This window comes from Ipomoea nil, unplaced genomic scaffold, assembly GCF_001879475.1.
Source record: "Ipomoea nil cultivar Tokyo-kokei standard unplaced genomic scaffold, Asagao_1.1 scaffold2926, whole genome shotgun sequence".
Lineage (NCBI taxonomy): Eukaryota > Viridiplantae > Streptophyta > Magnoliopsida > Solanales > Convolvulaceae > Ipomoea > Ipomoea nil.
The window spans coordinates 4,906,261-4,922,928 of NW_017619354.1; the positions used below are offsets into that span (position 1 = coordinate 4,906,261).

General features: G+C 36.8%; 4 protein-coding genes across 4 annotated transcripts; 1 reads left to right on the plus strand and 3 right to left on the minus strand.

Annotated features, from left to right (window-relative positions):
- The first annotated feature begins 351 nt into the window (after positions 1–351).
- Positions 352–6,631, plus strand: LOC109161585. The gene is made up of 11 exons (XM_019310051.1): positions 352–526; positions 629–803; positions 1,466–1,994; positions 2,487–2,634; positions 3,020–3,130; positions 4,328–4,481; positions 5,020–5,232; positions 5,368–5,437; positions 5,612–5,727; positions 6,133–6,199; positions 6,295–6,631. The coding sequence occupies exons 2-11, from the start codon at positions 660–662 to the stop codon at positions 6,426–6,428; spliced, it is 1,686 nt and encodes a 561-aa protein (XP_019165596.1). The 5' UTR covers positions 352–526; positions 629–659; the 3' UTR covers positions 6,429–6,631.
- Positions 6,632–8,145: 1,514 nt separating this feature from the next.
- On the minus strand, positions 8,146–9,506 carry LOC109161768 (salutaridinol 7-O-acetyltransferase-like). Its single transcript, XM_019310272.1, has one exon. It carries the CDS (start codon positions 9,504–9,506, stop codon positions 8,178–8,180), a length of 1,329 nt encoding a protein of 442 aa, XP_019165817.1. The 3' UTR covers positions 8,146–8,177.
- Positions 9,507–11,928: 2,422 nt separating this feature from the next.
- On the minus strand, positions 11,929–15,008 carry LOC109161715 (60S ribosomal protein L27-like). Its single transcript, XM_019310202.1, has 2 exons — positions 14,907–15,008; positions 11,929–12,618 (listed from the first exon to the last, which is right to left on the minus strand). Exons 1-2 carry the CDS (start codon positions 15,006–15,008, stop codon positions 12,121–12,123), a joined length of 600 nt encoding a protein of 199 aa, XP_019165747.1. The 3' UTR covers positions 11,929–12,120.
- LOC109161569 (tetrapyrrole-binding protein, chloroplastic) lies at positions 14,994–16,206 on the minus strand. Its single transcript, XM_019310020.1, has one exon. The coding sequence runs from the start codon at positions 16,169–16,171 to the stop codon at positions 15,167–15,169; it is 1,005 nt and encodes a 334-aa protein (XP_019165565.1). The 5' UTR covers positions 16,172–16,206; the 3' UTR covers positions 14,994–15,166.
- Positions 16,207–16,668: the final 462 nt, after the last annotated feature.

Here is a 16,668-nt window from a genome sequence, read left to right on the forward strand (position 1 = left end):
ACATTAGTTAAGATTTGATTTCGACAATAGAGTGATTGTTTGATTATTGTTATGAAAATTGTAGGTTTGGATTGAGCTTCTTGTCTATATAAGTGTACAATTTATTGATGTGTCTCAAAATTAAATTGACTTAATTAATCTCTTCATAAGCTTAGTAACAAATTTATGGAGTCCATAATATACTCTGCTTTTAGCCAAGTAACCTAGATTATTTTAAAAAAATCAAACAAGACACGTGTAACACTACAAAAGTGCGTAGATTTTAGCCCAGGGTTTTCGCGGTTTTTAATGCAAACCTCACCCCCCTCCCCCCTCCCCCCTCTTCACCTTTCTGTGATCTTCAGTCTTCACACTTTCCATTCAGTTCTGGCTCTACTCTGCACAATCTCACATGCCATATCATACCAAACTCATTCCCCTTTCCAAATTTTTACCTTTCCATTCATGCGTAAATTTATCCATTTTATCGTAATACAAAAAATATCCAATAAAATAATAATACGTTATTGAATATTACCGGAGATAGGTAACGTATCACTGTTTTATGGGGATTTCTCTTTAACAATTTTGCAGAACTGCAGTATTCTTACCAGTTTTGAGTAAGTGTTGCTTTGATATTTCGGTTCAGATTGAGAGAAGGGGGAAGATATTGGTAGGTAATGCGGAAAAGGATGAGTGAACAAGTATGTTCTATGGAGGATGCGGTTCTGGCCTTGTTGGATCACTTTGTGGAGCCATTCTTGCCCCGCTACCGGACTATACAAGCTCCTACCCCTTCCCAGCATCAGATCATTGCCAAAAGGGTAATATTTGAGTTTTTGTCTTTTTCTTTCATGGGTTTTCATAATGCCTTTAATTTTATTTCTTGAGTTGTGGTTTTTTAATGCTTTGTACTCTAGTAATGGGTGTGAATCAATTAGCTTAGATTGTCTGTTAGTTGGTCAAACTGAGAAAAGAAAATGTGTGTTGGGTTTATGCGCTTTGTTAACTCTAACAAGAATGAGATGTTTCCTAATTATAGCTCAGATGTTTTATGTACTCTTAGCAGGATATAATGTGAAAATTTTAACAGACCACCAGGAGTAGCTTGCATATAAGCACAGGCTAATTGTGGGGTCCACTACCAAGAAATGGATAGGCTTATGGACTGTGGACCTGGGAGGGAGAATTTATAATTGAAGATGTGATTGAGTTCCCTAGTCAAGGGGGAGAGCTGCATCATTTGAGCCTAGATTATCTAGGATTCTAGTGAACTAGTTTCCATATACCCAACTTTGGAATTGAGTTTCTCTTAGCCAAACTCCATTTAAATCTCAAACTTAATCTACATATATTACTATATTGTACTGTGTATGGAATAATATAAACAAGATGCTATGAATGCTCATTCATGGAATTCTTCATTTGTATTGTTATTCTGTTGATGTGCCAAAAAGAATTTGATATTACTGCTGTTATATGACAGATGCATACCGTGGTATTGCTTTATAACTATTATCATAGGAAGCGACATCACGAACTGGAGTTTCTTGATTTCATATCGTTTAGTAAGCTGGCTGTTGTATTGAAACCAACGTTGGTGGCTTACATGAAACTCATGCGTCAAGCAGATTATTTTAAGATGGATGATTTCGAGAATGAACTTTCACAAACAGAAAAGGCAATAGTCAATGCTTGCAGTGTATCTTCAGATCTGGATGCATCAAAAACTGTTCCAGTTGTAGATGGTTGGCCGGTGTCTAAAGTTGCCATCTTTTTAGTGAACTTGAGGAAGGAAAATTTCATGCTAATAGATAGTTCCATTACCCATGGGGTTTGGTCTGTGATTGAGAAAGATGTGGAGGTCTCCAGTGTTGATGCAGATAATCCTCTAGAATCAAAATGCAAAAGCAAACAGAAAGGAGCTGCAGAAACATTTTTGGAAGATCTAGAAAATAATTCTAATGATGCTAGGCTTCTGGATTTGGCTCTTTTAGCTGTTAAAGATGCAACAGGTATTTTGGGCATAAACTCGTGTCTTATTTTATGAGTTCTTAATTCCTTGGGACTTGCATTTGATGAGTCATGAGTGACTGATATCTTTACACATTTGTTAGCTTTCCTGTCTTTCTTTTACCTTTTTGTTTATTTTTCCTTTCTTGGGTGGCTAGTGGTGCGAAGAAAACAAACATAATGATATCTGACTTACTTGGGAAAAACTCTCTTTTAATTTGGTCATCCAGGTTTAAGAAAATATGCATAGCAATAAAATATTTTGTTGATGCAGTGTCATATAAAATATTAAAATTACTGTAAATATGACAATCTGTAATGTGTGTATATATATATATATATATATATATATATATATATATATATATATTGTTAAAAGAATCTTGACATCTATTATTTTTAATATATTACAGTAATTGTGACTTTGTGAGGCATCTAATCTTACACTTTTAGTGGAGGAGTACTCCTTATCAATGTGATTTTTGTTGAAACAGGCATCAATAAAAGTGATCTTGTGGTTTTAGAGAGCCACATTGTATATTCTTTAAATAAACCAAAGGCAGCTGCTTGCTTATATGTAATGCAATGCACTCAATCTATCAATGATGACATTCAGGTTCCTATTAAAGATCTCGTTGAAAGGTTGGTTCATAGTCCTATCCTTTTGATATTCTTGAACACTGTTTGAATATAATGGGGAAGCATCTTAGGATAAATATATCTGTAATTGTTAGGAAATCGATTATGATTCTCTCATTCTCTAGAATAAAATTTCTTTTAACCACCTGCAAAAAGATTAATAACTGCAATTTTTTAGACGTTTGAAAGTTTTCTTTCTTTAGTAAAATGAGATTAGGAACTGGGACCTGTCTGTCCTTAGACCATAAGATGAAGTTACACGAGGAGGATGCAGGAATGAGTGTATTTTGTTAGTATAAGACCATAGTGTGATTAAGTCTTATACTAACAAAGTGTAATAAGGATGAGTTGTATAATGCTATGTTTGATTGAATCTTCTTTTGAGTAGCTTGCAAGGTCCCATTGTCAAGAGGAGCTCCTGTGGATGGATGGTGACCCCACTTGTCATGTATTTCCACATGTTCCCTTACTTGGAGGCTTTGTTAGATTGGATTTCCAGGTAAAATTGTCTCTATATTTAAATGTCGTACTTATATATGGTGTCTGTGCTTCATTCCTAGACACCAGTGTTTTCCATTAAGGATTTTGTTAGCACATTGCACCATTCCTAGACACCTGTGTTTTCCATTAAGGATTTTGTTAGAATATATGATTGGGCCAATGTCACTCAATTGGGTTATAATGCACATGGGCCAGACCATACTAAAAGACTGAATCCATTCAATTAGCTAGTCTAACCCATGACCTTATGAACCCATATGTTTCTCTCTTATTTTTCAATTTGGAACTCTTTAACAGATTTAATTGCTTGTCTCCTACTCTCGGTACCTAGGAGAGTTCTTTTGCTCATCAAAGCTTACTGATTAGATTGGCACAATTATGCACCTGTAGTTTTCTATTGCATGTACTAAAACATCTTATGTTAGATCAACTAGAGTCTAGAGTACACTATACCAGCATAACTCTGCACTGTGATGTGTATTTATTTTCTACTTCGGAGACGAGGCTTCTCTGGTGAAAGAAGTATCTATAAATAACTGACTGTTAAATAGTTCTCGAGTTATAACTCAACTATACTTGCACCAAAAGAAATGGATTCTAAGCGCCTGTTTATTTCATTCTAATTCACTAGCCCTAAAAAATGGAAACCAAAACACCTCTTTCACTTTTCATTCCCATTCCTTCCCTCAAGATTAGTTAACCAAACATCCCTTAGTTTCCATATCTTCTAGAGTGGATGAAAGGTAACGGATTCATGAAGCACTGTGAGGAATTAGTTATGGTAGATGGTGGAAAAGCAACTTAAGATAACTTGAATTATGTACAACTAATAACAGTGAGGTATGTATCATGCTACTTTAAATCATATAATGTTCCTTAATAACAGTGAGGTATGTATCATGCTACTTTAAATCATATAATTTTCCTTAAGAATCATGATACAAATTCCTTTTGTATTTTAGTAAGTATAGCTTGACTGCTTGAGCATATGTGCAAAACAAAGCACTAATAATCCTATTATTTTCCGTCTTTGCTTAGAAGTGTTTTCAATTTGCAAAACATTTTCCACACTGGAAAAAGGAATACAATTTCCTTTAAACTAATTTTGCCACATCTAAAGGAGTGCAAAGTATTTTTGTTTTTTAGTTGTCAGCACAGTTTCCTTAATTGGTGATTCAATAAACTCTGGTTACAGGGAAGTGCCATCACATGCCTCAAATGCAGTTTTCCCCCAGGGTGAAAACGAAGGCCAAAATCAAAATCCTGTCAAAGTTTATCATCGACTGAAGAATACATTGCCTTTACAAGAGGGTTATAGATGGATCTCACCAAGCATTTTTTTGACTAAGGTAGTTGTTCTAAAGCTTTGTTTGACTACACCTTTTGTCTTTAGTTTGTCATGTATTTAAGGCTGGGTTTGATTTAGTGATCAATTGCTCCCTTGTTGACTATTAACTCATGGGTTCAAGTTTAGTATTACCACTCTTATCATTTTTATGAAATTTGAGCCACTGCATATTGAATTTTATGCACTTACAAGTTACACCTGATGAGGTACCCAAATATTCTGGTATTATTATGCTAAAATGTCACCTGCAATACCTTTAGCCTGTAGGTCTTGAAAGATTCTGTCATCTATGTATATCCAGGCAACTGCTTAATCTACTTTATTATGCTGATTGACTCTTGCTGTACTATCCTTGAAACTTGAAAGCTTATGCAACAAACTTCTGTTATCTTTATATTTCTCCCAAAGGCAATTTTTAGTGGGGAATTTGAGTGAGTAGAATGAATACAGTATGGGAGATTATTGTTGAAAGATACTAAAATAAGATCAAGATATAATATTTCTATTTTTCCTTTTCACATGTGTGTGATACTTGACAGGCAGAAACAGGTGAATCTGTTCTGAAGTCTTGTGATGATGGAAGCAATAATGACACGATTGGTACTACTAGTAGCATGCATGGAGGCAGTTTTTCTATGGCTAATCCTTTATCACAAACTCAACATCGCGAGAGGCTACAAACTTCCTCAACTTCTGTAAATGCACTATCCCAATCCACCTTGAGCATTCTTTACTTGAAAAGACTTCAGCTGGTACAGGCTTCCTGATTGAATTCTTCCTTCTCCCTGCTTCCTACTTCGTTTTTCTCTATGCATATTCGTTAAACCTTTAATGAGCTTTCTGTTGGACATGCTAAATTGAATTCATTTTAATTTATTTATTTTCAGTGCGAGCAACAACAGATTGTGGAAGCTGAAATCATGAAGTGTAACAAGGCTATTGAGAGTGTGTTACATGGTCTGCTCTTTACTCATATCTTGTTTCATCTACCTCAGTGGCCATTGCACATAGGCCACTTAGTTGAAAATAAAGTTATACTCTTGCTATTTTAAGTTTAAGATGATTTTCTCAAGAAACTAGATAATTTAAGGACCAACTTATACATTGCCTCTACTTATTATGTTTATAAAGGTGGTAAAAGTGATTTGTCAAGCACTGAACATATGATAGAAGATCCTTCTGATGCCGATCTGGAAATCGAAGAAATTCAACAGAGCACTAGTCTTACTGTGGAACCCCAATGCAAGGTATAGCATCTAAACTTGATACTTTTCTTCTATCTCACACTGTTCTTTATCTGTTTCTCCTTTCAGTTTTGCTAGCTGATATGCCTGAACTGTTTGCTAAATCTGAAATTGTGAACTGTTAGCTGATACGCTTCACCAGAATGGATAAATAACTAGTTTTTGCATATACGCTTCACCTTATACACCACGCAATAATATGCCAAGCAATTGCAGTTTATTACATTTGAAAAACAAAGAGAAAGGGGACGTAGATCTGGCCCTAAAAGAAGGGGGACAACCCCACAACAAAAACCAACAGAAAATAAGACTTCACAATCGCACCACTTTTCCTTTAAATAACTCACACTTGAGTATTATTTCTGGTGTGATTGACCATTTTCCTGAACTTTTGTTGTATGTATGCAGAAACTGGATGAGTTGTGTCGTGAGAAGAAATGGCCATTGCCAATGTATCGAGTCTTTCCATATGCTGGTATGTATGTAGGACATTGAGTATCGGCATCTGATCCCATCATCATAGCAGCAGCAGTAATGAATTTGTGATTGCGAGCTTTGTCGTTTGTGCAGATGGGTTTCTTGCTAATGTCATTGTGAAAGGTGGGAAGTATGCATGTCAAGGCAGCCTATGCCCGAGTCCTCATGAAGCAAGAGAGATGGCTGCTGCATTTATGATTGCCAAAATAGGTAATATGGGTATATGAGAGATGTAACAAGAACAGGTAGTCTATGGTAGCAGAGGGGGGAGATATTGTGGTTCAGTTGTCCAATAATGGTGGAAGTATTTAGATGGAGAAAGCATAGCATGCCTCCCTCCTTGATCATAACTTGTATCTCTAACTTGTACAGTCAAGTTAATCGGACACTATTGACTTTCTTAGTTTGAGTCGATTCGAACAATTATCTATCTCTTAATTTGATGAGTTGATTCGGACAATATCTGACTATCTGTCTATTGACATTTTTAGTTTGAGTTAATTTGAGTAGCGACTTTGAACTTTTTCTATATAAAATATGTGAATGCAGTGATGCACCAATATTTGTTTATTAAAATGGAAGAGTTTCCATTTACTAACTAAAAAATTGAAGAGTTTTCATTGTATAAAGGTCTAGAAATAATTGATAAATTGTTTCAAAGAAAAGAAATAAATAATTGATTCGATAAATGGCCCATATCTAGCCCTAATAACTCCAGAGCTCCAATTTCTCACCGCCAGCTACGGCGATACCCGCGCGCTTCACGGCTTGGAAAAGCGGCGACACCATTTTACGGTAGTGAGCGGGCCTGGCGAGTTCTTCCTGGTGATCAATCTCAACGTTGCAGATTCCGGCTTCCTTGAGGCGGTGGCCGAGCTTCTCGCCCACTCTGGATGCGATCTTGGAGTCCCACAAGTTATGGGACCTGGGGAAGCGGTTCAGCTTGGCTCTGTTCTCAGCTGCAAATTCTTGCTCAGACGATGAAGCCATCGCGATAATGGACGCCGTCTGCGGGTGAGTCACCTGGGCTGTGATTTTCCGGCAGGATAGGACTAGTCGGAGGAGGTGGTGGCTCGCGGTGGCCATCTTCATCACTCTTGCAGCAAATGTGTTTTAAGATCTCATCTTCCGCTTATTTTTATTTCCCTATGAATTTTTGTGTATTACCCTATAATACAACCATGGCTTGAGGGTGTGCTTTCGTAAGTATTTAAATATGAAAATCACTTCCGCTTTGTAATTTTATGATAAGAAACTCAACTGGTCATAAAAGTGAAAGTTGAAAAGAATGATAGGAAAAATAGTTGTTAGTTGTTGAAGGATTTAATTAGTCGAATTTAATTAGTTGATAGCATTAAATGATTATAAAAAAGTATTTGATAAATTAATTGTCAGTTGATAGTTTATTACATGTAAAATGATTTTTTAAAAAGTTTGATGAAAAAAAAAAAATTACAACTTTTTGAATTTTAATATTTTAGAATAATAAATTGTTACAAAAAATTAATAAATTAAACATTCATATTGATTATTTAATTAAGTTAAACAACTAATAATAATCAAATAAGTCAAAATTGACTAATAAATTAATTAGGTTACTGTTTGACCAACTTAATTAAATTACTTTTTTAAAAAATTACAACTTTTTGAATTTTAACATTTTAGAATAATAAATTGTTACAAAAAATTAATAAATTAAACATTCATATTGATTGTTTAATTAAGTTAAACAACTAATAATAATCAAATAAGTCAAAATTGACTAATAAATTAATTAGGTTATTGTTTGACCAACTTGATTAAATTGCTTTTTTTGCTTTGTTCTTGATATAATTAAATATAATCAATAGTTTAGATTTTTTTAAAAAAAAATTATTTAAGATATATAATCAATTATTCATAGAAATGGTTTATTGCCAACAAAATAAAATAAAATAACAACAGTTGAACACATGAATTATTATTATTATATTGTTTCAAAGAGATTGGATGAAGGAAACATGGGATAGGAAGGTGGGATTGTGTTCAAGTATGTGCATATGCTCCTCACTTAATCCCAGGAATGCTTCTATGTCATTCCCATTCTTAGTATCAGACAATATGCATACATTCATTGCTCTTATTCCATTCCCCACCCATTCCGGTTTCCCAAATCCAAACTCTATTTCGTACACCGGAAACCGGCAAATACTGCTTGTCATCAGGAATCCAATATCCTCGCTGTTTCTCATCATCTCTATCCCACTTTTCACCGCTTTCAAGAACTCGTCGCCGAAATGCATGGGAGTAAAGGTGGTGTTCTTCGCTCTCTGCATTGATTCTTGCACTTTTCCGACGAGTGAGTTGTAGTGTATAGCCACGGCGTCGGCGGTGGCTTCCCACTTCGCCTCCGTAACATGGAAGATGTTGCCGATGCTTTCTTGGGGTAACGGCGGCTGCATTTTGCTCCGTAAGTCTATGGCGCTGAGCATTATGTGTGTTTTCATGGCGGGGTTTGTTTCTCGAAACGCCGCGATCACGGCTTCCCATATAAGCGCTGACACGGCCTCGACGCGGGAGGGACGGCGGCAACCTTGATCCGCCGATTCTCGGAGGGCGGCGATTTTGGAGGCGGCAAAGATGAGTCTCCTGGTGGAGACTGAGGATGCCGCCGCCGGGGTGTTGAGAGGGATGAGTGAAAAGCCGTTGACGTCTCTCGGCGGGAAGAACGGAGTGCAATCCAAGACGACGAAACCTTTAGCGACGACTTCATCATCGTCGTCGTCGTTTTCGCCGCCGCGACGATTGATGCGCGCCCAGGTTTTGAGGAAAGCGGTCATCGACACAGCATCAGTGACGGCATGACTGGTGCATAACCCCACCGCCAATCCACCGCAAGCAAACCTATTAACCTGCACCATAAGAAGCGCACGAGTTGACGACGACACAGTTTCGGGGTTCACCGGAAGCAGCTGGCGCAACAGGTCAGTTTTCGGGTGCCGGAGAACGGAAGACATTTCCTCAAACACCTTAACGACGACAAAATCAACTCCATCATCGTTACACTCGATGGTGAAGTCATCCTTGAGCCTGCCGGCGAGCGGCTGCATGTAGGCCAAGGTTTTGGAAAGAGAGACCCTCAGGTTATCATAAACTAGTTGTTGGAAGTCAGATTCTGAGAGAGCGGTGGGGTAGAAGAGCAAAATGGGATTATAGCCATGCGGAGCTATCTGATCAAGGAGACACAGTTTATGGAGTCTTGAAGAAGAAGAAGAAGAGGGTTTGATGAGTTGTCTTGATACTGTTTCAACTTTCATGATCGTCATTTCCAATGTGTCTTAGCTCTCACTATATCATTCCAATATATACAAAAATATAATTCACTGTATATGCCATAATTTTATTAATTACTCCATAGTATATTATAAAAATATATGTGTATGTAATATTATTACAACCAAGTACGTGTACGACAGGTTGATATATATAGTAGATATATACAAGACAATACACATACATACAGTGCAAAAGATTAAATCGTGGAGGCGACGCCGAACTACATGCATATCTCCATCGTCGAGTCATTATATAATCTTGATGCAAACAATCCAAGAGAATCAGTTATCTTGGCAATTGTAATAAATTTTGGGCGTCAGATCACTTGAAAGCGTATGAAAGTGGCTGTTTGTTTGTTTTGTGTGTAAAACAAGGTAAAAAAGAAAGGCAACCTTGAATGTAACGTTTGATATGACCACAACATTATGTAATTTCCGAAATTAAAATATTCTCACTTAACTATTTGATTGAAATCTCACACAAAACTATTAAAGGATGTTTGGTTGGAAATTTTTTTTAGTTTGAACCCGTATAGGAAAAGACCCTATAGAAATATTTAAATTGAAAATGAATTAGACCGGTCTACTAATCTATTCTAACTATCAACTAATTCCTAAAATTTATTCCTAAAATTTTAAGAATTTTAAGTAAGATGGGGTTGTAATTCTTTATACTTCGCGAGGTATAATGACAGACCAAGAGGCTCGACTAGAAAGAATCGGTGGAGAAATTAATGTTATATGGTAAGATTTTAAATATCCAAATTGAATCCAAAACTTCTTATTTGTGCAAATTTGGAAAAGAAAAAAGTTCGGGTTGTCTAATACTCCGTATCATTCTACTTCCATTAGGTAGATACAAAATGAATTCATGAAGGTTACATTAATGAATTCGAATAGCATGTTCCAGGTTTATTTATTTAGATAATGCAGAACAGGAGGAAATTGAGAAAAGAAATTGTAATTTCACTAATTTCATGAGAAAAGAATAAAAGAAAAATTTAAATTACATTATTTGGTAATTAGTGGGAAGAAATGGAATGAGAGAATTTGAAAGAAAAAAAAAAGTAAATAATATATATATATATATATATATATATATATAATTCTGCAATGACTCGAGATTTGACCAATGGCAGTCTAGGAACAGCCTCTCAAAGTGAGAAGTTCCTTATGCACCGTAAGCAAATCTAGCCTCTATCTAGCCTTTGTCGGGTGTGTGAGGGGCTTGTGGGGTTGGGGATTCAACCTTTGGGGACAATAAGTCAATAATAATAATAATCATAAATCATAAAAATAATAAAATGATAATTTATCATGAAATTACAATTCCACAAAATGTAGAATTGCAATTGGGGCATGGGGTTGGAGGGAATCCAACCAAATCATGGAATTGCAATTGCATGAAGTTCGGTACCAAACACCCCATTAATTCAGAGTTGAGACATGTGCACAAAAACATTTAGGAATCATGATGGCAAAATCTAATCAGGATTGGTACACTTCAACCCTTGCAATCTCTCACCAAAAAAATTGAGTGGTGGGCGAGGCATTGTATTCTCCTTTCAAATTGAATATCAAAATGGCAGAAAAGATGGGTAAATGCCAAAATCTGTTGGAAGGTTCAATCATATGCACTATAATGAACTGGAGCATAGTAGTACCCTAGAAATGCAAGAAAATGGAAAATGTTCCAAGGCCTAACAAGCTATCAATCAAGAACCTGTTGAATGAAGCAGGTCAATCTGGGGTCTCAACAAATTCCTTAGGGCACAAATCAAATGGCAAACAAATGGACGTGACCAACCACATAAAAGGCAAGAGTATATAGGAGGTGGATGAATATTGAGTGATAATGTATTGATGTTGGGGCAATCCTGACGGCTAAATTGAATTGAATGCATATAAATAAACCCAACTGGATGCATACAAAAGATCAGTTATAGGGCATTAGATACAATGCATTCAAATAGTAATTCATCATCAAACACAAAATCCATCTAAACAACAAACAACCAAGCATATTGCTAATCTACATTCTCGAAGACATGGCACGGCACGTTATAAAGTTCAGAACAACCCGTAATACAAAGACATAGCTAGAGTATGAAATAAAATCACAGATAATACCCATATTCATTTCACATATTACCAGCAGTTAAATGCATAAAAAAAGATTCTTTAGCACCAAGTTAAAGTGGAGTGCTTCTAAACCTACAGAATTTGTACAGATATAGCCATCTAATCCTGTTGCAGAATCTAGCCAATTTGGATGAGTAATTCACAATCAAGCAACTCCTGGAAATAGTTTCAACCTCCGAAATAAACAATCACACACATCATCAGAAAAAACGAAGAAGAAAAGCAATGGCAGCAAAATCAAGAACAAAACAACACAACTGTAACAGCATTAAAGCTAAACATAAGCAGATCATGAAAAGTTGTTAATCAAATAACAGTAGAATGAGTTCAAAGACAAGACAAAACATTGACTGAATACTAACAGTAACGATATCTGATTTCCCTCAGACAATAAGCCAGTATCACCTATGAATAACATAACATAGCAAAACACTCCAACACAGAATTACCAAAACTCCAGAGCTCAGAACCTGAGCTTGGTGAAGAACCAACGGTTTTTTCCAGTCTTGAACCTCTCCTCGAACCGGGCCTTGGTCTCCTTAGAAGCAGTGACCCTCTTGTCCCGAGACTGGAGGCAGTCGCTGGAGACGATGTCCTTGAGATCGACATCGAGGGTGTAGCGAGTGGGCATGATGTGGTTGTAGTTCACGAGCTTCACGAACACCTTCACTCGAGACTTCTTCGCCTGCTTCTTCGCCGAGTCCTTGCGGATGACCTTCTTCGGGTACTTGGATACGCCGGCGACGAGGCAGTGGCCGTAGGGGCGGTCACGGGTTCCCTCATCGAAGGCGCGGACGATAACCGCCTTCCGGCCGGCGTAACGGCCCTGGAGAAGGATCACGGCCTTGTTTGGTTTGAGGAATTTCACCATCTTTGCGCCTCTCCTCCGCTGCTGCTGCTGATCTCTGCCTCTTTCTCGCGCTCTATCACTCGTCTGCGTGCTTAAAACCCTAGCCACTGCCTATATGTATCAATGCGTGTCCAAAGCTGTAAAACCTAGAAGATGTGTGGGCTTGGGCTTGGGCTTGGGCTTTGATATGAGCCAACTTATTGTTTGAGAAGATGAAATAAGCGGCCGAATTTTAATATTACTACGGCCCAATCTTCTCCCTTTCGCAAATTATGCCATGGAATCGTGTTAACCGAGAATGTTCACCGAGAATGGTGAACACAAGACAAAACGACGTCATTTTTAGGTCAAAAAAAAAAAGAATTCGCGGATGTGGAGTTAACGGCGCGCGTTTAATCAAATTATGAATTTTCTGTTATGAGATTATGAATTTTATGAAAATTCATAATCTCATAACAGAAAATTCATAATCGCATAACAGAAAATTCATAATCTCACAACTGAAAATTCATAATCTCATAACAGAAAATTCATAATCTTATAACAGAAAATTCATAATCTCATGGTTCCAAAGTGAATGTGTAGGCATGGTTCCAAAGTGAATGTGCAGGCATGGATTCATAATTTATGAATGTCCGTGATTTCGGACGGGAATATGTAGGCATGGTTCCAAAGTGAATGTGCATGCATGAATTCATAATTTATGAATGTCCGAAATTATGAATGTAATGAAAATTCATAATCTCATAACAGAAAATTCATAATCGCATAACAGAAAATTCATAATCTCATAACTGAAAATTCATAATCTCATAACAGAAAATTCATAATCTTATAACAGAAAATTCATAATCTCATGGTTCCAAAGTGAATGTGTAGGCATGGTTCCAAAGTGAATGTGCAGCCATGGATTCATAATTTATGAATGTCCGTGATTTCAGACGGGAATGTGTAGGCATGGTTCCAAAGTGAATGTGCAGGCATGAATTCATAATTTATGAATGTCCGAAATCTTTGTTCACTTCAAATTAAAGTGAAACCGCAAAATGTGAAAATAAAGAAGAAAAGTCACGCAATTAATTAAAAAAAAAAAAAAAAAAAAAAAAAAAAAAAAAAAAGAAGAAGATAACGGTGTACTAACACCGTTAGAACCGTGTTCACCATGAATGGTGAACACGGTTCCATGGCATAACGTCTTTCTCCCTTTAAGGCAAATTATTTTGTGGATCCGGGGGCCGGGTCTACCTTGCAGGGTAGATTTAGATTAAAAATGTACAATTTACGTATTAAATATTTACAATTTATCTTTTAAAAATTCACAATTTCTGATGATCATATATTGTATTAACAAATTCATAAAACTTATAAACATAATTTATATTCTAAATGTTCATAATTCCAATACTAAAAAGTAAAAACACACAATTTAAAATCAGTGTCCATCTTGCAAGGTAGATCCTGGTCCATGGTATAACAACTGCTGAGGACAATTTATATCATGGATTAAAGTTCACATAGTATTATGAATCCTAAATTGAAGTTGATATGAATTATTCTCTGAATATACCTCTTAATACATTATGTACATCTGTTCGGTATTCGGACCAAGATCACATATCATTTGAAAAATATCTTGCTCCTATAGGTCGGGTCACCACCAATATAAGGGTCTTTACCCTTCAACACTATTTGGGGGGGGGAGGGGAGGGGGTCCATTTTCCACACACAATCAATGAGACAATTCATCTTGACTACTTTGCTCTTTTTATCAATAACTAAGGTTCCTTTTAAGCCAATTCTTTAGTTCTGGATCATTTTTTTCATTTTCACTTAGTATATTTCATAATCATCTTTCATACTCACGTCATATAGATCGAATGAATTAATTCTATCAAAAATGATGAGATACAAAATTTCATAACACAAAATCCAAAAAAATCACAACACAAGACACATAACATTATAGACTCTAGATTAAAATGACGAAATACAAAATTTATACTCGTAAAGTACAAAATTTCATAACACAAGACACAAAAAATCATAACACAATACGCACACACATATTATATATTTATTTTTCAAATTTGAGTTAGGTAATAATTTGTGTTCATGAGCGCATAATTTCACAATAGAACACACATTACTTGATTATATTATAAATATTTACCCTTGTAACTAGGGCAAATTATTCTGTAAATACAGGACCAAAATACACAAATACGCAATTTACATATAAATGTTTACAATTTTATAAAAGGTAAATTATAAACAGTTAGTATGTAAATTGTAAATATTGAGTACAATGTACTTTGCATTTATTTTGTTTATTCTTTCTCCATTCAAATTTTTAAAATATAACGGAAGTTTTATTCTTTTGGAGTACCCCTATCATTTACGGTAATTTGAATGGACAACAAAGCACCAAAATCATACCAGCCATGAGCCATGCGAAATGCAGAAAAAGACAAAGCAAGAAGAAGATGGGAGGCAATCAGCATTATATAAATCATACTTTAATTAATAATAATCACACTTCCCCTTTTGTTTAATGGCTTCTCGATGACTCCTAAGTACAGAGCTCCGATAAATCATCAACCTAAATTCAAATTAAATCTTAAACAAACAAACAAAGCATTAAGATTCTTCATCATCATCATCAAAAGCTGTAATCTGGTTTAAACACCGATGATGATGTCATATTCTTCAACCCCCGCCCCTTCTCTTCACCTCTACTAATGCCGCTCTTCCCCTCTTCTTCATCTTCTTCGTCTTCTCCCGCAAAAGCCGGGTGGGTGAGAATACTAGTGAACAGCTGGGTTCCTCTCAGAGCATTCGTCAATGGCAGGTGACCGTCCGGCGGCGCCCCGTCGTCGGAGATCTCCCACGTGAACTCGTCGGGGAAGGCCCGGTAATTGTACTGCTCCACCTCCGTGTCGAGCTTCTTCATCCACCCCAGCTTGAGGAAGAGCTTGGTGAAGTCTTTGCCCACTTTATTCCAGATTTTCTTTTGGACGCTGTAGCCGAATTTCTCGCCGCTGTGTTTCCGCCACAGGGAGTCGATGTACTGGAGGTCGGCGGCGGGGATGAACTGGACCTCGGAGAAGAAGACGTAGCCGCGCTTCTGGGCGGCGTCGCCTGCCAGAGAAATGAGGAGGCGGCGGGTCTCCTCGTCGGCCTGCCGGAAGTTCTGGCCGGCGAGGTGCTGCTCCAGGAGGTCGTAGGAGATGGCGGTTTCGGAAGTGGAGGGCGTGGTGGCTGACGACGGCAGCGCGAAACTGGAAGTAGTCCCGTAGGAAAGCGCGGCGCCGCCGGCGGTGATGGTTCTCGTGGCGGTGGTGGCCGGTCTGAGGAAGAAAGAAGAAGAAGAAGAACGCGGGCAATCCATTGAATGGCGCCGCCTTAACGTACGGTGGCCGGCGTGACGGTGGCCGTGGTTAATGGTGTTGATTGAATTAGTGGCCATTTGTGGTTTGTTGTTGTGAATGGAGAAATGTTGTGAGAGAGATAGAGAAAAGGTTATAATCAAGAAATGAGAAGCAAAGGGGGAAGGATATGGAAAAGTGAGATAAGAAACGAGTGGAGAGGTCAAGGGCAAAAATATAAAGCAAAGATGTGATTGGCTTACACACACTCTCTCTATCTCCCTTATCAATACAAACATTTCTTATACAATGGGATTCATTTACTCACAAGATTTCCCAAGTTGTGGAGTATAGGAATGGGAGGATTATAATCCACAACCAACCAAGTTGCATAATGTCAATACAAAATTTTTTAAATTTATTCTTACCACTTTTAACTTAGGAAAGATTGATAATATCATATCAGACATTATAACATAATCAGATTAGCACTAACATGTTGAATAAATAATATTATAAGCTAATGACGGGATTACACTAATTTAACAATTAATTTAAGAGATATTATTGAAACTTTTTTAATTAAGGGATATAACTTTCTCTCATATGAATCAAGATAACGAATTTCAGACAACAATAACTTAAAGAGAACTAAGAACAATGACTACACCGCCTACCATGAAATCAATCCTTGCCACTACTCTTTGAGTATCTCACTTCTATATTGGTTGAATTCATATAATAGAGTTTAAAAAAAAAAAAAAAAAAAAAAAAAAAAAAAAAAAAAGGACACAAA

Bases quoted from the DNA above. Each gene is read 5' to 3' on its own strand.
- LOC109161768 (XM_019310272.1), bottom strand. From the start codon at position 9,506: ATGACGATCATGAAAGTTGAAACAGTATCAAGACAACTCATCAAACCC.
- LOC109161585 (XM_019310051.1), top strand. From the start codon at position 660: ATGCGGAAAAGGATGAGTGAACAAGTATGTTCTATGGAGGATGCGGTT. The intron at 3,131-4,327 runs GTAAAATTGTCT...CTCTGGTTACAG, and splicing joins TTGTTAGATTGGATTTCCAG to GGAAGTGCCATCACATGCCT. The intron at 6,200-6,294 runs GTATGTATGTAG...TCGTTTGTGCAG, and splicing joins TCGAGTCTTTCCATATGCTG to ATGGGTTTCTTGCTAATGTC.
- LOC109161569 (XM_019310020.1), bottom strand. From the start codon at position 16,171: ATGTTTGTATTGATAAGGGAGATAGAGAGAGTGTGTGTAAGCCAATCA.
- LOC109161715 (XM_019310202.1), bottom strand. From the start codon at position 15,008: ATGCTGATTGCCTCCCATCTTCTTCTTGCTTTGTCTTTTTCTGCATTT. The intron at 12,619-14,906 runs GTAAATGATAGG...TGATACATATAG, and splicing joins TGTTGTCCATTCAAATTACC to GCAGTGGCTAGGGTTTTAAG.